Raw genomic sequence first — 24258 nt, 5'->3', positions numbered from 1 at the left:
CCTTGCCCCACCTATAATTAAAGTAACAAAGATAAAAAATACAGGTGGGCTTTCAACTGCGTAGCTGCCATTTGACTTTTTTGAACCTCCCCCCACAGACACTCTACCTCAGATGATTGTTCTTACAATTTTGGAGCCTCCAGAGAAAAAACTATTTTGAAGCTAGGAGTGGTTTGATGGCAATAATATAGAGTAAAATAAAGTGAAGAGGATTAATAACACTTGGACTTCATTTAGAAATTCGCTCTTTGAATATTCTCCGAATCAGAACATCTTCCCTTCTCCTCACGGTGCAGTGTATGCCTCCCAGCATACACAAAGGACAGCACAGCAGGAGGCTGATGGTGCAGATCAGCAGGGGGGTTGGACAGCTCCGGGTGATAACCGCTCACACGGGATAAGCCTAATGACTTAAGCTGTTGACAGCCCCAGGCATGGTCAGCCTGGCGGGAAGCCAGGATTTAAACCCATTGGTCACCTGCACTGGCGGGAAGCCCAGGTTTGAACTGATTGGATGCCATCCACCTGGGCAGGTACAAATAGACGCCAGGTTCCCCTGTTTCCCCAGTTCGTTCCGTTCTGAATAAACTCATCATTACCCAGCTCTGTGTCCACCTCTCTGTGAAGCACGCGACTTTACACACACAGTCTGATGATGTGGACAGGAAATGCAGAAGATATGTTTCAAGGGGGGGAGGGTGTGTTGAACTGACTGACTGAATCTTTGCTGGCTGATTCCAGCGCTGCATTCATTAAGAGTCTCTTCGGCAACAGATTGTGGCAATAGAGCTGACAAGCTGGACAGGGTGTTAATTTTAATCGGAACCATTTCTATTTCCACATGAAGATAATTTTAAAAAGGGTTGAAAAGGTTTATTCTCCTGCTTGTAGCTATTTTTCAAGCAGCTCTTAACTGTTAAGAAACAAATGTGTACTATAAATCATCTTATAAGGAAAGATTACCAATTAATCTTTAGAGTTCTAGGGAATAGGCCTAGATACTCTTTAGGCCACTTTTTTTCAAAATAAACAATAATTAAAGAAAATCTCAAAATAGGTAGTGGAGCATGGCATAATTTTTATGCCAAGATTTCTTTTGACTCCTCATTTTTCTCCTAAGACAATCATTTATCATCGTTTAAGAGGCAGGGAGCCCAAGTTACAAACATAAAAAACTGTGATTAATTTAAAGTTACGTAGGATATTTTAAATGTCTGCATAGGAGAGCTGGTCTACAAGTTCCAAAATTTTCTATGATAATCATAAAGCACGAAGACTTGGCGGATGTTTATTGATCTAGTCAAAAGCAGAGAAATGGGGATGTCCATGGGAAGGGAATCAAAAAAGTCAGCTGCAACTGCATGACTTTTTATACAGCCCATGCATGGAAGATATGTAAAAACAACAACAACAGGGTTTCAATTCTATGGTTGCAGATGCCCTCTTGACTTTCTTGACCACCTCTGTGGATGTCCCTGCAGGGTCAGGCAAATCTCGTCCATTAAAACCAATCTGCTTCATAGAGTACTATCTGGGCTATTGTTCACTTGTGCCCTTCACTTACCTTGCTTTTCCACCCAAAATCACTGGGTTCAAATGTCAGTCCTGTCATTCCTAATTGTCTCTGAAGCAGCATTCTATTGAGTGAGACCAATGGTCCATCTAACCAAGTTTGTTTCCTCCAGCCTCAATGTCTCTTGTTATTAGACCAACCAACATACATAAGACATGGATATGGGTAGAATACTTTGCTGGTGAGGCAGTATGTAGAGCAAGGATGAGAGAGAAAGATGTGCATCTTAAAGGAAGCTTCCCCCCCCCCTTTGCAGGAAACACCCATCTTGCATCTGAATGGGCCTTGGGTTCAGGAGATAATGACGGAGACTTGTCTTCTGTGGAGAACCCTTGCTAAACTCATTTCCTTCCTGTGCCAAAAAAAAACACTTATTGCATTTGCTCCATTGGTGCCAGTTATGAAGCTTCAGTGAAAAGAATAAAATAAAAGGTAAGAAACATGGTTCATTTCTCTTTTTAGCTTGCATCTTTCTCTTTTACCTTGCTTATTTTTCATGTTAAACCACTGAAGATAATCTGCAGCAGATCCATATTTAAACAGCTAAAACCTAATTTCATATCATGATTTCTTCTTGAATAGATGCACCCAGAAAAAACAAACCATCTTTTTCCTACTATAAATTCTATTCCTCTTGATGGATTACCATGCATAGGGGGAAAGTATGAAAAGCAACATGGCCCTGGAAAGCCAAAGCAGCCACTGGGTAGAATTCCCAGCCAGCATGCCTTCTCCATGCATCCACAGGAGTCAAGTTGGGGAAGGCTAGTCACAGTGTAGACAAGGATAGGGGAGATCTGAGTTGAAACCCCATTCACCAATGAAGTCATAGAGGCCTTTTCAATTCACAAAGCTATTGCAACTACATTACCTTACCTGATTTTTTTTGGCTGCCCTTTCTTCCTCACCAATTCTGTTTTTCCCTCTTCTGGTATCTGTTTGCTCGTGTGGTCTCCTTATGCAAGTGTCCCACTTGGGAAGACGGAGGGAAGGTGAGCAATGCATGTACACAATCATTTTAAAAGACATGAAACTCCTTCCAAACTCCCATAAAGATTGGAAACTTGCATGCTATTCATCATGCTGTCTTCTTATAGCCCTTGTCTGCATTCCCAAAAGTTGTTTGTAGTTTTTGACCATCCATAGGTGGCTCAGCCCGGGCTTAGATAGGCAAATGGAAGCCCCTGTCCCCTGGAAATTATTGAAGCCGTCCTGCTTATTCCCATTCATTCTTCATCTCTCTGAATTTCAGTGTCTATGAGGCAACTGACAGGAATGACATTCCAGGTCTAAATATTGTACAAATGAAATTTGGTTTACCATCATATTAACTGTTTAAAATTAGCAGGTTAGATGGTTTATGTTTCAGATAAGAAAATGACTAACAGTTTACTCCATTAAAAGCAAATGTGACTGACCTCAAGAGACTTAACTTCCAAATAAATGTACAGAGGGCTGCATTGGAAGTGCTGAGTAAGCACTTAGACTTAGGTACTAATCATTTTAATAAATAGTACTTCATACTAAGACAAGGATTAAATATTCCATTTGTTTTATCCTGATTAATTCTAAGCACCATCTCTCTGTGCTTTAAAAAGTTCTATACATTATACTGAAAGATTCTTAGGGACAATTTATATAATAAAACTGAATGTAGTAATAGGGTGTTATTGTATTTTGAATAAAACCTATAAGCCCTTGGTGGATTATTCTAGACTTCATTAGAAGAAACAGTCTATCAAAATATTTTTGTCTTCTCTACTTTGCACTGGTGAAACCAGTGGCATGCCTAGCACATTTGACACATAGACTGGAACATTTTTGACCACCACCACCCCTTCATAATTGACAGGGAAATTCATTAAGGTGTTATACTAGAAACCAGTAGACCGTGAGTTCGAGTCCTGCTTTAGGCACAAACCTATCTGTGATTTTGGGTCAGTCATTTCTCTCGGCCACTTCCATTCTGCCTCTTGGGGATTCTCTATTTCTAGAAGATTTTAAGAAGAGACTTGAGAACTGTTTAACTAGTTTTCTTGCACACTACAGAAGGTTGGTTTAGCTGAATCTTGTGGTCTCTTCCAACTCCACAGTTCTGTGATTTTATGAATGATTAAGCTAATCAGAGCTACTTGTTGAGATGGGCAGCTGTGGAAATCAAATTAAAAAATAAAGTTAATGCACATCCAACATGTAGGAGAATAACTATCTGATTGGCTTTTATTTGTGCTGCTTTAGATAAGTTGGTCATCCACATAGCATTGCAACTATTCAGTCCCATTTAAAACATCTGATCACTGCCTGTGTTACGTAGGGTGTCATTTCTTAAGAAAAAGAACACTTACATAAAAGGCATAGAACTCAAAGCCTCAAATGCCTGTGCATCATTAGCTTATTTAGCACTTTTATCTCAACTGAATGCATGCATTGACTCCATTGAAAGCAAAGCACTTAGGATAACATCAGATTCTGAAAGATGCATGGATTTTTTTGCTACGGTATACAGTATAATGCATCACCAACAATTGCAAGCTGCAGTCTTCAGAAAATGAGAGGCTGAGTTAGCCATCAAAGATAGAACAGAAAAAGAAGAGGAAAGGAAGGAAAGAAAGAGGGAGAGAGAGATGTGATTTTAAAAGAGTTTAATTTTTTAGAAGTATGATCCTGTGTGTGAATATAAGAAACTATTGCCTATAGAAAAGTCCTCTTTATTACTTAGCAGTGGTGATTCCATGGAGAGAGAGAGAGCAAGCCACTCTAATGTACTGGGTGATCTGTAACAATTCTGAAAGCTAGTATGGCAAACAACCAAATGACGACTATGACGGGTTATCACTTAAAGCACTGTTTCTTAGCCACAGCAACTTGAAGCTGTGTGAACCTGACTTCTGGGAGTTCATGTCCACCCATCTTAAAGTTGCTGAGGTTGGGAAACATTGGCCTGAAGGAAGGAGTTAAAACAATGTAGGCAAAGGGGGCTTTAGGAGTCTCCAAGACCTTTTTTAGGATTCCTCAGAATAGGTAAGCATAAAACTCATATTCAGCTTTTAAACATTTTTGGAGTTGATTAAATTTGAATAAGACCAGCCTTTCTCAATTATTTTGCTCTGGTGAATCCCTTGAAATAATTTTCAGGTCCCAGGGAATCCTGCCTTTAAAAAAAGTATGAAAACTCCACAATGCAACTCATTTCTAACCTGCACAATCCACATTTTATAATGTTTATAAAAACAGCAGATGTGAGTTGCAATGCATAAACATTCCTTACCAGTGTGAATGCTAGCATGCAAAGTTTTCTTTTTCAATCACAATCTCTCATAGAATGCCAACTGAGAAAGGCTGGAATTGGAAAATGGGCTTAATGTATTCAAAGGCCAAATATTATTCTTGAAATAAAAAAGCATCAGCATCCAAAAAAATATGAATACTTATGGCTGTTGAGCAGGCTAATTGAGCTGAAAGGAGAAATTTAAACTAAGATGGAAGAAAGGAAGAGGGATAATCTAAGAGACATGGCCAGTGGGGAATCCATATTTGTTCTCCAGTCACTGATCATGACATTTCGGTGATGATCTTCCCATATAGAAGACTTGGGAAGTCTAACTAAGAATAGAAAATGGCTTTAACAAGGATTGCCTTCTGGGTCTATATTTGACCACACAGTTTGGCCAGCACCACTATCACCTCCTGATGTTCTTGCTTAAAACTCCCATCTTCTACTTGAACAGGACAGAAATGAGCTCACACGTATTATATTGTGTATTTTTTTTGTTCCACAGCTATAAGCAGGAACAAGCAAATAATCTCAATGATCAAAGGGCTAATCATGTTGTTGTTCTTAAACACAACCCAAGCTTGGATCTGCACTCTCTGTCCTTGTAAGACTCTTGATTCCTGGGGATGGGCAGCAAACTGCAATTTGATGGACCTCAAGGAGATGCCGCTCCTGAACTCAAGCATCAAAATTCTTCATCTGCAAAACAACAATTTGACCACTGTTCCTCTGGGTGCTCTTGATAGCTTGACCAACTTGGAGGAAATTAATTTTTCCAACAATCCTTGGCACTGTGACTGCTCTATTTTATATCTCAAGGAGTGGCTGGCAGACTTTAATAAAAGTGCTCTTGCAATGGCTACCTGTGCAACTCCAGCTTCTCTAAATAGGAAAGCCTTGAGCCAGCTGAAAGGGAACGAACTGGAGGGATGTAGGAAAACCCTGCCAATCAGTTGCCGTGATTTTTTTTGGAGGGACTTTGGTCTGATTTTTTTGGCAATCATTGTCTTAATTTTAGCAGCATGCATTTTGCAATGTTCAAAACAGTTAGTTTTCCAAGCCAGCAGAAAGCAGCATTCTTCTGAAGTCCCTCTGCTACGGTTCCATGACCTGGAAAATCAGAAGTCCAAATGAAATGCGGCAGTGGTTAATAAGATGCTATAAGAATAAAACCACTCATGTAAAGTTGTATTTTTGTGGACTGAAAGTATCTATAATCACAAACAAAAGTCTCTTTTGGTGAAGATGTCACACTTTTCCACACATACACTTTTCCATGTATGTATGTCAGTAATCACTATCGTTGATATTAAACCAATAATTCTGACAGATGTGTAAGTTGTTTTGCTATGTAATTGTTCATGCTTCCATATGCATAATTGAAATGTATTTCCATGCATCACAGGTTCTGTTGCTATGGCATCCAGTCACTCAGCCATATAATCATTCACAAAGAGAATAAATAATCCTGATTTTATGCAAACTTGTTCAGTGTGGTAGTAACACATATTCTTACTTATGAAAAAAATGGAGTTACTCACATATTCACTCAATACTAGGAGAGAGAATTTAGAGCTTTCATTTTTTATAATTTCATCTGGAAAAATAATTTGAATTAGAAAGTTATATTGTATAATGGCTTTGGTAGTAAAATATTTTATAGTCAGAATATTTAGGATTGGAAAATAGTTTATTTTTGTGGCATTGCAATCCCTATCCACTTAGAAATTGGAAGTACCAATCCATATATTGAAGGGATTATTATTTTTTTAAAAAATATGGACACTTAATTATTCAGCAAATTGATGAGTTTGGTGGCTGTGTCACAAATACATCCATATTTCCTTCACAGGGAAATATGGATGGGCTTTTTGCCAAGCTCTGTTTCAGATGATTCTTTTAATGTGAAATTGCACTACCATATTGTAGGTTTCTACAGTATATGGGGGATGGTATAATGGTTTCCATTTGTGAACTTTCTGTATTTTCCCATTATTTTCCCCCCAATATTTATTTATTATTTATCTTTTTACTTGCTCTAAAAATAATTAAGGGAGGAAAAATGGACCAATTGCACAGTTTTTGTATTGCTAGTGAATGCTGAGAGCTATCTAGAATATGGAAGTATGCAAGGACTTCATTTTGCTTGAAACAGCTTTGGTCTTGAATTTATAGGCTGAGTAGTCCTAGTCCATAACTGGTGTGATAATCATTTCAGAATAATGCACCATCATGCCTCTTATTATTTAATACGTACTATATCGCTGAAAGTTGTGTTGGATTTATTCCTTTAAATGAAGCAAGTTGATAGTTTACACTCCACCAATTCTAGTAGAGTTCCACGGCACAAATTTCCAGGTTTTTTCTTTATTTTATTCCACAAATATACTTCAAATTATTAAAGAGTTCTGTTATGCTCAGAAGACACTTGTCCTTGTGGTATATATTCTGTGTGGATGATATTATGTTTGAATTTTAAGGATTTTTTAAATCAAATATCAATTTTTAAGCTAGAGAGAGCATGCTAGATGGATTTGCATGAAATTGTAATTATCCAACAAGGATTGGATCAAAATTTAGTCATTGCAACATATTCAAACATGTAATTTAAGTTAGTCTGACCATAGTTGACCATAGATTTAAATGAAACTGCTCTAAGCATGGCAAACCCTGGATTTATCAAGGGATATCATTACTTCCTTAAAGTCTAAGCCCTTTCACAAATGATAAAGTATTTTACTTAATTTAATTTATCAACCTGGACTTAATACTCACATTTTTCTTATGTGTTACATGAAAAATAAATCATGCACTATACTATTCTTCACTGAAAATATTATAATTTGCTATTTTATGATAATAACTGCCTGAAGAAATTCTTCACTAATGATGTGCAAAGAAATGTAACTGCATTGTAAGCTTGGCATCATTTATAAATTAATGAATTGCAGCTCCATTATGTGTGTTGTTTTTAAATTCCGTCATTATTGCTGTTAAACTATATATGATAATTGGCTTTTGTGTGAAGGTAAACCTAGATCATTTTATTTCACATAAAATTAACACGAAATATTTTTTGCTCTAGAAAGTTCATTAGGAATACAAGAGTTATATGTAACAGGCAAAATGGAAAGAAAATCTTGACACGTATCCTTCTATTCTACGCTTTAAGTTGGAGAAATATCTATAAACATATGAAATGTTTCAAATAAAGTCCTTGATTCTTGTTCATTGAATTCACATCAACATAGATATGTACAGTACCAATTTTCACTTTCCATATTTTTTTAAAAAAAGCTTCTTTATTTTAAAGATATTTTTGGAAATCAGAAGTGAGATTAATTATAGCAGAGAATGTAAAAATGTTGTTCTGGGAAACATAAACTTTAGAGGTCTTAAAGAATTGTTGAAGGAGTGCAGAGCTCTCCTTATCAAAGGGAACCAGGGTGTCCTTATCAGGGGAATTCTTCCAGAGACTGAGGGAGTTAAGCTGCAATGGCGGATGAGGGAGTATCACAGGCTTATCTTCCCCGGCCACTTCTTTCATAAGCTTCGGGACATTTCCTACATAGCCAATCAAATGGATTTCCATAGGGTGTGCTGTTGATTGCAGTTCTCATTGTAACAACCCACTGAAGGATGGAATAACTGTGCCACCCACTGAAAATGGATCATGTGCAGAAAGTTTCCCGGAGAGCTTCAGAAAGGGGATGTGAATCAGCTTTGTCTTTTCCTGTATTGAACAATGCACAGAAAGCTGAGATGCTGACAATCAATGTCAATATTTATAAACAAAATTAAGAGAATGCAAAAGAGTGCAGAAGACGTTCTCATGTGTCTTTGGCTTGAGGTAAGTTCTTTTTATGGTATCAAAGGCATTTTGATTTTTTTAATATATTTCTAAAGAGAGAGAAAAACGGGGGGGGGGGCTACAGGAAAACCCAAACCCCAATGATAGTAAAAATAAATTATTATTTTTGTTGGTCATATAGTCAGCTAGATGTTTAGACTGGATTTGTCATTTTTATCCACCTATCCAGTGTTTTCCAATGATCTGGGATAGGCAGATGTTGTTTGATGGGGTTAAAGATATCATTGCAGGATGTAATGCTGTTCTTTGCTTTCTTCTGCCGTAGTCATTCTATTTCTATTTGCACGTCTACAATGAAAAACAGAAGCAGCTGCAAAGGGGGAGGGGTCAAAATGGTAACAGGACCCCACCCACTCTCTCCCCTGTCTTCACTTAGCTCATAGTGATATATTCAGCTATTTCCTTAAAGTTCCTCAAAGACCTATGGATTTCAATTCCCAGAATTCCCCAGCCAGCCATGTTGGGTGGGAATTTCTGGGAGTTGAAATGCACAAGTCTTAAAGTTGCCAAGATTGGACACCCCTGATTTATGTCACCATATTTTATGGGTTTATTGTGGAGAATGTTGAGCAAAGCTAAATGTTCATAAACTTGTTGTTGTTGTTGTTAGCTGCGAAGTCGTGTCCGACCCATCGCGACCCTATGGACAACATTCCTCCAGGCCTTCCTGTCCTCTACCATCTTCTGGAGTCCATTTAAGCTCACGCCTACTGCTTCAGTGACTCCATCCAGCCACCTCATTCTCTGTCGTCCCCTTCTTCTATTGCCCTCAATCTTTCCCAGTCATAAACTTACACTAATTTATTTTTTTATACGGTTATCCTCATTTAAATTTTCAGAATGATCCCATGTCAAGGCTTGCTGATTCTTCTGTTTCTTGAAGCTGCTTTTGCAAGCCACTGTCCACACCACTGTACATGCTCTCCACCAGGAAACAGTCCACTAAAACTGAACTGTAGCTTCATGGGAATAATGGTGCTTCCACTTTTTCCAAGTCAAATAGAAGAGTTGTACCTCCAGGGCAATAAACTAGCCACGATACCTGCAGGCGCATTTGACCATCTTCAGGTGTTGAAGATCATCAATCTATCTACGAATCCATGGCATTGTGACTGTGGGATTTTGTATCTGAAAAACTGGTTGGAAGACCAAGTAGGAAGCTTAGCTTCTAAAGATGTTAGGTGCTTTTCCCCTCCTGCACTTCGCAAAAAAATGATATCTGAGCTCAAGAGGAACGAACTGCAGTTTTGTTTCACTTCCCGTACACTGTGTTCGGATTTCTTGTTCAATGATGCATTCCTATTCTTTTTTATTTTTATTCTTTTTATTATCAATTGTTTCTTGATAACAAAAAGGACTAAGTTTAAAGTGGATGTTTATAACAAGAATTTATGACCAACCCACCCCCAAACCCACAGACCCAGGAACACAGCCTGCTATTTGTGATCAGCTGAAAAGAAGAACAGAGAAAAGAGTACTCAGCCATTCATCATTCCTTGTGACTACTGTGCATTAGGTTGCAGAACAAAGAGAAAGGTCAAACAAATTATTTCTGTTTATCATTAAAAGTCAAACGGTCAACTGAAAAGCATGACTATTTAGATTATTCATTTTAAAAAACAGAAACTCATTAAGAATATCTACACTGAACAAATACCATAGTTTGCAGCTTCTAAGGAAAAAATTCCAACCAAAGAATTAGTATCTCGTTTTAAACATACCGGTAATACTTTTGATTTTCATAACATGTTTGAATGCATCTGATGAAAGCACCTCCTATATTTGGGACTATAATTCAAGTCAAAGATCAGGTGGGCAATTATGGCACTCGATTAATAAATCAGTTTACTGAATTATTTAACATCTGTTGACCTAGATTCTGTCCTGCTTGTGGTCATTATCATTTAATCCATAAACAGAGTCCAGGTGCTCCAAATGCTGATTAGTATATGCTATAATTGGAAATTCTTTAAAGACTTTCTATTTACACTAATGCAGTGAGTAGTATATGTGGAGCCCCTTTTGTATGTGTATCTATCCATGTTTCCTGCTGTTTTTGTTGTTATTAGTATATCACCAACACAAAAAGCAGTTAGCAGTAGATGTGATCTCTTAGGAGATTGCATGGGAGAACTTATTATCAAGGTCAAAGAAAAGTGTGTTGGTTTACAGTAATTATCTTTTTCTGACTTCAATTCAAGATAATTGTACGGACCTCTAAGCCTGTATAGTTTGAGAAAATCCTCTCCTGACCCTTTGCAACCTACCTATAAATTATGTGTCTTCCAGATCAACCACAGAAAGAAGATATTTGCAAAGAACATTTTAGCTTTGTGCACCCTATTCCTTTCACAGGAATACTCAGTGTCTATCTTGCAAAACATGGAAGTATCTCATGAATATTTTTGTATTCTGGAATTTTAAAGAATTTTTAAAAATGTGCAAATTCATGTCTACTGATGCTTATTGTTCTCTAATATTTCTGCAGCAACTTGTTTTAAACTGTCTTTAATCATCTGAAGGAAGAGGCAAGGGCAAGCCACATGTTACCAAGAAAACTGTGGGATTCACACAAATTCAACACTCCCTTGAAGGCAAATATACACAAAAAAGAAGAGTTTAAGCTAACTTATCAGTCTGGTACTTCCACATTATTTGAACTACTATTTCCAACACCATGGCCAAAATAACTGTGGGGTGATGAGAATTGTAGCTCTAAATGAATACACACACACATACACACACACATATTTGCAGTTTAGGAGAAATTATAAATTCAAGAAGACTGCAAAACATACAAATAGAAATTGCAATAGTAAGAATGATTTTCACTAACAAAACCAATGAAAATAATCTGAAATTATTTCCTCAGATAAGAAGAATTTTCCCATAATGACTATTGAAACATGATGCTTTTCATATCAGGGAGTGTTATTCTGAATGTGCCATACAATACTCTTCTTCTCATCAAATAGCAGTACTGTGAAATTAGAAGATGGTCAATAAGCATCACTCTGTAGGTGATACTTTAGAAGGTTTTTGTAAGAAGGGGACTCACACTCAGCAAAATAACAAAATCCAAACCCAAGGATTCAGATTAAAGAGGTTTGAATCCTAATAAGAATCAATCAAATAGTGCCACATATATCATGATAAAAGCTTAAATATCCACATGAATTGGCATACAATTCATGGGATTCAGAAAGTAGACTGGTGAAAGCATTTCAACTGAATTGTTTCTGTCCTTGTAAGATAAATCTAGCAGATTCCCCCCCCCAGAGGTTTTTATCTGCTTTCAACAAACAACCATTTCAGTATAAATAGACAGAACTAAGAAGACCTATTTTTCTGTATACTTTTAACTGCACGCTTTTAACATAATTGGTCAAATGTAGCCTTCAGGTATCACACACATTTCAGAAATACACATTTCAGCCTTTGTCTGATTCTCCCACTGAAATCAGTGTAATTCGGCTGCTTGACTTTGTCTGAGATGGGCTCCTCCTCTTAAAAAATAAAAATGACTTATTCTGATCTCAGAAGTTGTTTCATGAACGCATATACTATTCCTTGTAAAGGGATCGAGATGCAAGCTGCACTACAAGTTGGAGAGAATGTCCCTGTTTTGGGTAGAAAGAAGGAATAAAGCTTGCGTGGAGCTTGGCGAAAAGATTTCAGGAAAAAAAGGGGGATGCCAAAAGTTCGGCTGCTGCCAGTGCCTTTTTCTGCCCACATTATTTATGTACCTGGAGCAGCTGCAAAGCATGAGGCACTTTATTCCACTTCACGCTTTCTCCTTGATCTCCAGAAAGAATTAGACAAGCCCTTTGCAATTTTCACAGTCACAGTTCTTAGGTTTGTGAGATAGAGCTCCCTAAGAGAATACAGGCAGATGATAAAGGAGATACCACCAGAGGCCTTGGCATGAGACAGAAAGAGAAAAGAGATTATTTAGAAGAAAACGTGGTGGGAAGTGGAATTAGAAATCAGAACCACTGTAGGAACAGATGGAACATATATTCCCCTAATGCAAACAAGCATCTTAAAATTATGCTTTTTTAGTTTGGGTGCCAATAATTAGGTTATAATCAATTGCCATAGAAACATTGCCTTCTGTATGTAAAGAGTTGCCTCTGTGGAATTGTTTATGAATAGCAACATGGACACTGTGTACTCCATAACTGTTATTCAGCATATTAGCTCGGGGTACCACAAGTTTGATGCACCAACTGAGATGATGGATGCCTAAGTGTCAGTATTGACATATACTTCAGCTACAGCTCCACCATCTACATGTGGAGCCAATCTGTGGAGCCAATCTAAAATCTGTGCAAGTCCGGAAGTAAAGATTACTTAAGGTTCTCTATTCAGAAAAGGAGCCTTTTGCATATGCACCTGAACTTGCGTGGCTCTAATTTAGGCTGATGTCAATTATAGGTTAGCCAAGGAGTGCAATGAATGCTTGTGTTACTATCTTGAGAAGGGCTGACCCAGATGTCCTTGATAGATTATAATGTACAGGTAGTCCTCAACCTACAAAGTAATAAAGCCTACAAATTATGATTGTAAATTGTGATGGTCATAAAGCAGGTCATCATATGACTCACCTGATCAATGACTTTTTGCAGCAGTTGTTAAGTGAACACAACAGTCATAAAGCAAACTCCTCAGCTATTAAGTGAATGTTATGGCCACTAAGTGAACCAATTATATGCTATGAGGCATTTTTGCCCCAAACTGGAAGCAAACACCAGTTTTCAGAAAAAATGTAAAGTCATGGTCATGTGACCATGGGATACTGCAAACAACCATAAGTGTGGGCTGCTTGCCAAGCACCCAAATTGTGGTCACATGACCTGAGGAGGCAGCCTGGCTGTCAGAACTTCAGAACTGAGTTGCACTGAGTTTTGGGGAATCAGTTGTAACTTTGAATGGTTGCTAAGCAACCGATTGTAAATCAAGGACTAACTTATTTTATATCTATCATAACAGCCCAACAGGTCTAATATGGTTCACGTACTGAGGACTATAATTAGCATTAATATACTGTATATACCATGGAACAAAATATATCAGAGCAACCTGCTCTTACAGAAATCTACATCAAGTTTATGTAACCAAAGAGTATTATGGCTGGCTACAAGTATTGTGCTTTTTAAGAGCAGGGACAGTTGCTCAGGCAAATTGTATCTATTGTCTGTCTAATCTTTTGCCAAACCATCATTTATGATGTGGCTGGATAGTAATAAATAGTCTAACCTCTGCCATAAAAATCTATCCTCTCCTCTGTAGGAAAGATGGATGACAATGATAATGATAAGACACAGTACAAACAAATAAAAAAAACCTGCATGCATATATGTACATATTTATTTGGTTTACAGCCCCCTTTTTTTGGTCAAAAGCTCCAAACAGCATACCCAGCACTCCCTCCTCCTATTTTCCACACAACAGCTTTATGAGATGAGTTGGGATGAGAGAGGAGAGTGTTTTTGGTTCTGCTGACATGTATCAGATATGGGGTTATGGTTATGGTTAAGGTTAGAGCTCACAAATCTCTAACTGCCTGTATCTACGCAAAGCTTTGCAACATTTATTCCCCTGCTTCAAATACCATTTGACTCTCCATAACTCAGGATGATATGCTAGTTCAAAGGTTTTTCTATATGGATGAAGGCCATACACTTCTCTATATACATGTCAGTCCCCACACTAGGAAGATCAGACCAGGAAATCAATTCCATAAAAAGGCAAGTTACATGTATTAAATGGCTACAATAACAAGAATCTTGCAAATCTAACTCTGCTATTCTTCCTCCTCCCCCTCCTCCTCCAAGTTCAGTGAATTAGGGAGGCCTCTGTCTGAACTGCTTCTGAACGTTATCTGGCTGTTGTCAACTTTAAAAAAATGTTTCAGCCCCTTTTGCCTAGGGGGCTGCCTGGAGATATGCCAGTTCCTGCATATCTCCATCAAGATCATATCCTTACTCTACTGTATAGGGCAGGGGTGTCAAACTCAATTTCATTGAGGGCCGCATCAGCATTGCGGTTGCCTTCAGAGGGCCGGGTGGGTATGGCCAGGGTGGGTGTGGCCTACTGGGTGGGCGTGGCTAGAGTGCAAATGGCCTACTGGGTGGGCGTGGCCAGCTCTACATCGTTTGCATCAAGGGTGCCTATGGGGGCCTGGGTAGGAGTGGGACAGATCTGAGGGTCTCTGGCAGAAGGAGGGTCTCTGGGCCAGGGCCAAGGCAGTTGGGGCCGTTCCGTCACTGTTTCCAGGATGGCTTCGCGGGCCGCATGAAACCATTTTGTGGGCCGGATCCAGCCCCCGGGCCTTGTGTTTGACATGTCTGGTATAGGGCTTTAATACATCAGTCCATACAGTTAATGAATACATGCATAATTTTTTGCAAGTATATCCATTATTGTTTGTAGATCCAAATTCAAAGCTGTAATAGAAAGCGTCTGACAGAAAAACATTCATTCTACCATTAAATTCAAGTCCTGAGGGCTAAGGAGCTCATCTGAGTACTCAAACACCCATTCCAGACATGTCTTCCTTTTCTTCTTCTTTTTCTTCTCTCTCTCTTTCTCACCTGGGGAAATCACGGTGCCTTATAAAAAATCACATACAATGGTCATGGTACAATAAAATAATAAGGAGCACTCATTCAACAGAAAATAGAGACAATAATTATGGCAAAAACAATCAATCCCCAAATGTTCTCCAGAAGAGCTACAAGTTAAACAAATAATTGAAGGCAATCAGAAAGAGGTCAGGCTAGTTCCAGGAAAAGGTTTTTCCATGCCATAATTGAAAAACAACTGTTTCTCACCTCAGTCTCCTTTACCTCATGAAAATGGCGTATCATCAGCAATTTCTCCTAGGAGAATTAACTCATGCAGGTCATTTCTGGCTAGAGAAAGCAGTCCTGCAGGTATCTAGGTACAAAGGCATAGATGGTTTTATAGTTTAAAAACAGCATTCTGCATTGCACTGAGAATTTATTGCCATTCAGTGCAAGGCTTGCAGATATAGTATGTCTAATAATTAGCCAGACTACTGCATTTATTGATGATCAATATGCCCATAGACAACTCTAGAAATTTCAAAACATGTCTTCTAATGGAATTATTACAAAGTAACACAATATTTTAATAACATCTAATTATGTTTTTAGAATCTAGAAGAAAATTTGGATTATATATAAATTTTAAAAATTGAAAATTCAGCTAGACTTCAGAATTTAGCTGCCATTGCCTCTCTTTTATTCCTTAAAAGAGGCCTTGCTTATACAGACTTTTTACAGTTAGCATTTGGTAGTAGGGATAAGCCATCCAAAAGTAAGGTGCTGATAGGAGAGCCAGTTGCTGCATATTTGGAAAGGCGTAGGGAGAGAATATCTTTACTACAGGACCAGATGTTGATTGGAACAGTAATATAATATGAAGCAGCCTGTCCTGCCTGAATAAGAAATCCCAGGTGGAGAAGATGGGACAATAGCTTTCTCTCCTCTAGATAGCTCTAAAGTGGACTATCAAATTTTAATCAACTCTTTCAGTCTTTTGCTCTGTGAATGGGACACCTGCATTATGACTGTGAACAAAAAACAACAACAAAGTGCCAGTTGCTTCAAAATACTAGAGTGTGAAATGGTTTTGATTAAGAACCTGTATCAGGCAGTTATATCTTCCAGTAGAAAAGAATGTATGAAGTTCAGAGCTGAAACTGTGGAGTCCTTGATGGGCTTTGTGCCTGGTGTTTGTTTGCAGATGTTTCACTACTCAACTAGGTAATAATGGGATGGGGTGTTTCCAATTTATAGACAATAGCTTACCCTACTAGTGTTGGTAGGGGGATGGTTTTCTCCTTGGTAGTTCCTTGATTAGGGGATTGTTTTCTGCTTGATTGTTTGCCTGGTGTTAATACTTTACAGACAATTACACACCATTCAAAGGAGCCAATAAAAAAAGTTAAGCAGGAAATAAAAAATCCAAAAGCCAATACCCAGATAGGCAAAGATGATTTGTTAGGATAGGGGTCCCCAACCCCCGGTCCACGGACCAGTACCAGTCTGTGGCATGCCAGCAACCAGTCCACACAAACAAGCAGAGCTCCATCCGTGGGATGCAGGCAGCATACAAAACCACACACCTCTGGTCTGTGGAAAAACTTCTCTCCACGGAATCGGTTCCCTGGTGCCCAAAAGGTTGGGGACCTCTGTCTTAGGACACGTTAAGAAACTTGCTCTGTCTTTCAAACATAACTGCTGGTCTTAATCACAATATTTAGGCCTGCTGCTTAGGAACTGGCTGTTCTCAGAGCACCGCAGTGTCATTTCTCTATCTGAATGAGTAGAAATGAAAGCACATCTTTTCTGAACATGAAAGGTCCTTGTTAGTTTTATTTTTATTTTAAAGACTGCAAAGAATAGAAAACAGAGAAATCATACTATCATGCAAGTTGCTGAAACCATGGATACAAGAGAACAGAGGATGAGTTAGAATATCCAATGTTACATTTAAGATTATGCTCAGTGGGATCTCATTACTGAAAGAGCACAATGGGGTTTGGAGATGTGAAAAACATTGAGATTCTAATATGTCCCCCTACACAGCAAGATGTGTCAGCCCCAAATAACCTGTGGTTACAAGATCTTGTCCCCTGGCAATTCTGCAGCCTAGCAAGAATATTAAACTGCCATACGATATTGAAAACACCAAATGTGGATAAATGTGGATGGTTAATGTGCCTAAAAACATTGCATATAATGTACACTCTGAAAAAAATAGAAATTTTAAGTTTAGTCTAACAAAGAGAAATAGATAGTTTGGTCATTTGGCTAAAACAGAGCTAGGCTTATATATCACATTAAACCAAAATGCTTTTGACTTTAATTGAGTACCAGGATGTGTAAATTATAGCTGATCCTTATGTTATGCAAACCCAGCCAGTTATGTGAACTAAATCAGGAATAAACCAAATTGCAAAGTAAATCATGGCAGAGTGTAAAGTCAAGAACAAAGTAAGATCACACTAAAGTCAGGCTTTGTCAGTACAGAATGCATATCAAAAAGCAGATTGAAATAAGCAAAGCCTTGGGGGCAACAGTAAAAGAACAAGACAGTTTTATGGAAACAGGCATCTGGCAAAACAATGATATGGTTTATGTGAATCACAAAGTCTTTAGATAGCACCTTTTAACGTAAAGTGGGTAGCAATGGCAGGGCAGAACAATGTGGCTGGGGGGGGAGAAAGAAATTGTACAGTATATAGATAATGATTGGAATGACAAAAGTGATTGAAAACCATTGCTTTCTATAGTCATTAGTGTTTTCCAGGACTAATGTATTGCAGCTGTTCAACACAGGTTTTCCCCCAATGCAGTACCAGTATAACAAAATATCACCAGAGCCCTAGTGGTGCAGTGAAGAAAATAAGTATTGAAGGCTAACTCTGCCCACAGCCTGGAGTTTGATCTTGGTGGCTCAAGATTGACTCAGCCTTCCATCATTCCAAGGTCAGTAAAACACCCTAGATTGTTGGGGGCACCCTGCAGACATTGTAAACTTCTCAGAGAGTCTGGAAAGCACTAGGAAGAACTATATAAATTTAAATGCTACTGTTATTGCTATTATTATGGTATCTGTAAAGGTTAAGTTAGGGCTACCATATCTGGACTACCAAAATGGACGATAATGGTATATCAAAAAGGAAAGAGAAAAAAATCTAATTGTGGTTTTTTTTCCAAACTAGCTGTGAAAAGAAACACCAGTAAGGGCTTCCAGCATCAAGTTGTGAAAGAGTTTTCAGAAGAGGCTATCCTGGAAACACTTGCTTGTGTCTGAAAAAATGCTTCCACTCTAGTGAAATTTTCAGGACTGCTGACTTACACATAATGAAATGAATCCTCCCCCACCTGTCCCACAAAAGCATGAGGATAAAGAAGAATGTACTAATATTATATGTATCCACTCAGAAATAATCAGTGTGATTGAAATAAAAATACATGTCTGGAGAACTGGGGAAAGACAGACCAGCTGAGCTTGTTAAGTCTAGTGTCAATAATCAGCTTCCACATTCTGCTTGTCCGTTTTATAGAGTCCTTTGTTGTTATTTATTATTAAATAAACATACATACCTTAAGTTACTGCTGAAAGTAATTTAACCAGGTAGCAGCAATCTCTGCTGAAGAACTGTTAGCTGGATCATTTATTTTATTTTTCAAAATACAAAGATATAGAATTGAACGTATGAAATAGACCTTACAGATTTGACCTACAAAAATCTGGAGTTGTTCAGGACCATGTGAAACATCCTTAATTAACACTAGCGTTCAGCAAAGGTTTTAATGTTTAGATTCATTGCAGCACTCTTTTCTGCTGAAAGTATCAAAAGCACCTTTTGAAGTAAAACTTTGTACTGAAGACTGCATACTGTTAAAAACAAACAGATTCATTTCTTGTTATAATTAAATTAGTATTTAACAGATTGTACTCAATCCAATCCAGTCTTGTGTTGTGACAATCTGTAACAATTTCAGTATAGGATCTCTTAAAATATATATCTTTGCATGACTCTCCCTTCTGCTTAAGATTCTGACAAAGTAATTATATATTATATATTATGAAGTTGTAACTTCATGACATCACAGGATGGCACAGAAATGCAGATCCAGCTTCAAATAACTGAAAAGACAGTAGCACATGTATTGTTTGGGCAACTACTTGCAGGCTCCTGATATCAAAGCAATGGAATAGGCAGCTTTTCAAGGCGGGATCTGCATCAGTGAATGCCACATGGTTCAAAAGCCACATGATATAATTATAGCCTAAATGCTGAGGGAAGGCCATCTGTTTTGCGCAATATAAAGTTATTCCCAGAACTTGCCAAATCATACACCATTAGCTAAATCACACATGCACAGATCACCAAAAAGCTCCTTATCAAACAAAGATTGATTATCTTAAAATGGTAACGGTAATCACTGCGAAATCTGTTCCAGATATTTCTGTAGAGTAAGCTAGGCAGCATCCTGCACCCTATTACTATTTTTCTCAGGGCTCCCTGAATCAACATGTCTTGAAATCTGTCTTAATTAGCTCTGTGTTGTGCCAACTTGACAAATAACACAGAATGCTAAGTAGCCAGGACTTCTTAAGGCTCACAGGCAAACTGCACACATGGCTAGCATTAAAATTCATTTGTTAGACATCCTGATGTTTAAGACTCCCCACAACCATCTGAAGCACAAATGAAATAAACATTTGAAAATGAAGTGAAAGACAACAAAACTGAAGAATACAGTATAAGATCCAAAACTTCAGCTATGCTAAACCATCAGTCTATTCAAATTTAACAGACACACCGAGACACAGATGTACTGTATGTGCACACCACACACACACACACACCCCAGTACTATACTGGACATTAGATTTCATGCAAATTAGATGCTTACAAGTATGCACTGCCTACCTATTCTTAAACCAATTGTGTCTTTATCAAGAGTGCCTGTCAACTGAGCAGGGCTGAAATGACATGGTGGGGGTGGTAAAAAAAAGTCACAAGTCAAATCTTTGTTACTTTTATAGACCTACATAAGCAATGTTGGATACAAAAAAATAATATTTTTTTAAAAAAACTAAACAATATTAAAACAAAGATTACACAAAATTTAAAAAAAAACAAAACTACATGTGTGTGTGTGTGTGAACAAATCTAAAATTCTATAAAGGTAAAGGTAAAGCTTCCCCCACACATGCGTGCTAGTCGTTTCCAACTCTAGGGGCCGGTGCTCATCTCCATTTCAAAGCCAAAGAGCCAGTGCTTGTCCGAGGACATCTCCGTGGTCATGTGGCCGGCATGACTAGATGCCAAAGGTGCACAGAATGCTGTTACCTTCCCACCGTAGTGGTCCCTATTTTTCTACTTGCATTTTTACGTGCTTTCAAACTGCTAGGTTGGCAGAAGCTGGGACGAGTAACAGGCGCTCACTCTGTTACGCAGCACTCGGGATTCGACCCGCCAAACTGCTGACCTTCTGATCGACAAGCTCAGTCTCCTAACCCACTGAGCCACCACGTCCCTTCTAATAAATTCTATAGGGAGGGATAAAAACATTAGATAAATACAAAAAATAATATGTGGCTAACTAAGTTATACAGTACAATACAAAACACTCTTAACTAACAATTTAAATACTGTACTCATTAAAATTAGTTTGAAGCACAGGTCATCGTCTGATAGGTTTTAAACACTGCTGAGCAGAACCTGACAACACTATATGTTGTAATATAATTACAAGCAGAAGAGAAATATAAAAACTGTCTGTGCATTTATACAGTAATGGTGATATGAGGCTAGCACAAATGTTTCTTTAACACAGGCACTGGAAAAAACCCACATGCTCTGTTGTTTCTGTCTGTTCAGAGTCACACTGTCTCTCTAGGAAATTTTTCCTGTATTGGCTTTCAGGACAGCTGTGGGGAAGACATGATATCTTGCCAGTGTAAAGGTCCTCCACTAGTTAAATATTTTGAGTTTGGTTAAGTATGTCATGGGAGAGGCAATAAAGGTTGGGGACCTGGTAGCCCCACTTGGGGCTATGTGTCTGCCCTGTGATGTTTAATAAGAGCCTTGGCCTGATCATATCCCATGCTGAATGGAAGACCCAGAGAGAGGCCAAGGATGAGCGAACATCAAACTGTATTCCATGAAATATAGTCCCCACTAAATTGAATAGTCCTTTGGGGTTTTTTTTTCTTCCTTTCAATTATGTCCAATTCTCAGAGATTGCCTAGACCAGAGGTCCTCAACCTTTTGGGCACGAGAGACCGGTTCCATGGAGAGAGGTTTTCCTGTGGACCGGAGAGTGTGTGGTTTTGTGTGCTGCCTGCATCCCACGGATGGGGCTTTGCTTGTTTGTGCGGACCAGTTGCTGGCATGCTGCAGCCCGGTACTAGTTGGGGATCCTTGGCCTAGACAACTCCCTGTAGTTTTCTTGGCAAAGTTTTTCAGAAATGGTTTGCCCTTGCCTCCTTCCTAGGGCAAAGGTAAACTGACTGGCCCACAGTCACCTAGCTGGTTTTATGCCAAAGGTGGAGCTAGAACCTACAGCCTCCCTATCATATTGATAGTTAAGGAAAAACATAATCCTGTATAAAGTAGACTGCATATCATTGTTTTGGGCTGAGCTTCAGTTTATCTTCCTTCTCCAATTCATTCCTGGTTCCTTTGTATGGTATAGCTCACAGGTGTCAAACTCGATCGCATCACATGACATATTGTGACGTATTGCAATGTTTTTGCCTTTGCTGAGCCAGGGTGGGCATGGGCTGCATATGACACATCTGGCCTGTGGGCCAACGGTTTGACACCCCTGATATAGCTATATCTACAACTGGTTCATATGTTATAAAATAAACAGGTTAGCAAGGCTTTACTGTAGAATTGAGTATACCACTAGTGCTGTTCAGTCCCACTTTTTCATTCTGAGTGCCAACTGTACATTTTTTAAAATATTAGGTAAAGTTAAGTTGTTTGTAAAACCAGCTGACTTTAGTTGATCTCAGGAAAACTAAGTAGGATTAATAAGACTCAGTTAGTATTTGATGGGAAACAACCAGGTATAGGCTAAACAAAAAAGTTGAAAAAACATCCCCAGAGAAGCCACTATCAAATAACCAATCATGAAGTCAGCAGGAATCAAACTTAAGTTTCTACCTTTAATATCATTGTAAGTATACCCCAATGGGGAGGGTGGGGTTGTGAAAAGGTACAGCTTGGAAATCACACATATCCTTTGGGCTATGAGTTGGATTGATCGGGGAAAAATATTTTAGCTCAGCATAGAGTACGTGATTTGAAACAGAAATTCCTAAGTTTGATTTTTGCCAACTCCTCTCTAAAATTATGGACAATTGCTGCCAATCTGTGTAAAGAATTATAAGTAATTTCTGGCCTTTGGCCTAATTTCAGATGCTTTCTGGAAGCAATCAATTCAGATTTGTGGCAAGTAAGATCATCCTATTTCCAGTGATCTGCTGCACAGAGAAAGATGAGTGTGCCAATAAGAAAATGAAATGGGATACTGGAAAAGGAAATTTTATTTAACCAAGATGTACTTAAGTTCCATCTATAATTGGCAAATGGTTCCTGAAAGATTATTCCTGTAGGGTGCAGCCCTCAACAGAAAAAGCATTGTCTACCCCAACCGAGACTCTTCAGTTTCTATAAATTAGATAGGTCAAAATTCATTAGACTTCATATTTGTGAAAAATTATAACATTAAGAATATTTTTCTATGTTTACTGAGAATTTGAAAATATGCTTCCTTTTATTATGGAAAGAAAGTTCCAGTAGTTAAACAGATTTTATCCTGAGAATCAAGCTTGTTATGATGACAAAATTAGTGGACCAGAGGAATGCTGTGGATATAATTTACTTGGACTTGAGTAAGGCATTTGATAAAGTAGATCACAACCTACTACTTGATAAGATAGAAAAATGTGGGTTAGACAGCATCACCACCAGATGGATTTGTAGCTGGCTGACTGGCCATACTCAGTGTGTGGTCCTCAATGGAACTGCATCTATGTGGAGGGACATGTGTAGTGGGGTGCCCCAGGGCTCTGTTCTGGGTCCAATACTCTTCAACATCTTCATCAATTATTTGGATGAGGGGATACATGGGGAACTCATCAAATTTGCAGAGAACACCAAGTTGGCAGGAATAGCCAACACTCCAGAAGACAAGCTTAAGATACAGGAGGATCTTGATAGACTTGAATATTGGGCGCTATCTAGCAAAATAAAATTCAATAGTGAAAAAAGTAAGGTTCTACATTTAGGTAAGAAAATCCAAATGCACAGGTACAGTAGAGGTGGTACCTTGCTCAATAGTAGTAACTGTGATAGGGATCTCAGAGTCCTAGTGGACAATCACTTCCATATGAGCCAGCAGTGTGCTGCAGCTGCCAAAAAAGCCAACATGGTGCTAGACTGCATTAACAGAGGGATAGGATCACATGAAGTGCTAATGCCACTTTATAACACCTTTTTAAGGCCACACCTGGAATACTGCATCCAGTTTTGGTCACCACAATGTAAAAAAGATGTTGAGACACTAGAAATAGTACAGAAAGAGCAACAAAGATGATTAGGGGACTGGAGGCTAAAACCAGTGGTGGGATTCAAATATGTGAACAACCAGTTCTCTTTGTGGATGCCGCTTCCAAAAGTCCATTCTAGGCCTGGGCAACAAAAAATTAACTACCAGTTCTGCCAAACTGGTGCAAACTGGCTGAATCCCATCACTGGCTAAAACCTATAAAGAATGGTTGCTGGAATTGGGCATGTCTAGTTTAATGAAGAGAAAGACTAGGAGAGATATGATAGCAATGTTCCAATATCTCAGGGGTTCTCACAAAGAAGAGGGAGTCAAGCTATTCTCCAAAGCACCTGAAGGGAGGACAAGAATTAATCAAGGAGAGAAGCAACCTAGAACTAAGGAGAAATTTCCTGACAGAACCAACCTA

The 24258-nt window shown here is 38.5% G+C and overlaps 2 protein-coding genes across 4 annotated transcripts; both read left to right on the top strand.

Moving 5' to 3' along the window:
- Positions 1–5084: 5084 nt before the first annotated feature.
- On the top strand, positions 5085–6305 carry LOC308661520 (platelet glycoprotein IX-like). Its single transcript, XM_081316465.1, has one exon. It carries the CDS (start codon positions 5382–5384, stop codon positions 5979–5981), a length of 600 nt encoding a protein of 199 aa, XP_081172591.1. The 5' UTR covers positions 5085–5381; the 3' UTR covers positions 5982–6305.
- Positions 6306–8189: 1884 nt separating this feature from the next.
- Positions 8190–18865, top strand: LOC308662479 (platelet glycoprotein IX-like). 3 transcript variants are annotated; one of them, XR_014025205.1, is made up of 3 exons: positions 8190–8697; positions 9558–10254; positions 18476–18865. XR_014025205.1 is itself a non-coding variant. In XM_081318338.1 (2 exons), the coding sequence occupies exon 2, from the start codon at positions 9559–9561 to the stop codon at positions 10111–10113; it is 555 nt and encodes a 184-aa protein (XP_081174464.1). In that variant the 5' UTR covers positions 8190–8697; position 9558; the 3' UTR covers positions 10114–10306. The 3 variants fall into 3 exon arrangements, 1 of the variants encoding a protein (XP_081174464.1); XR_014025206.1 differs by lacking the exon at positions 18476–18865 and adding an exon at positions 11008–14063; XM_081318338.1 differs by lacking the exon at positions 18476–18865 and having other exon boundaries at positions 9558–10306.
- Positions 18866–24258: the final 5393 nt, after the last annotated feature.

The sequence above is a fragment of the Vipera berus genome, assembly GCF_964194415.1.
Source record: "Vipera berus genome assembly, chromosome: 2".
In the NCBI taxonomy this organism is placed as follows: domain Eukaryota; kingdom Metazoa; phylum Chordata; class Lepidosauria; order Squamata; family Viperidae; genus Vipera; species Vipera berus.
This window is presented reverse-complemented; position numbering and strand designations above follow the sequence as displayed.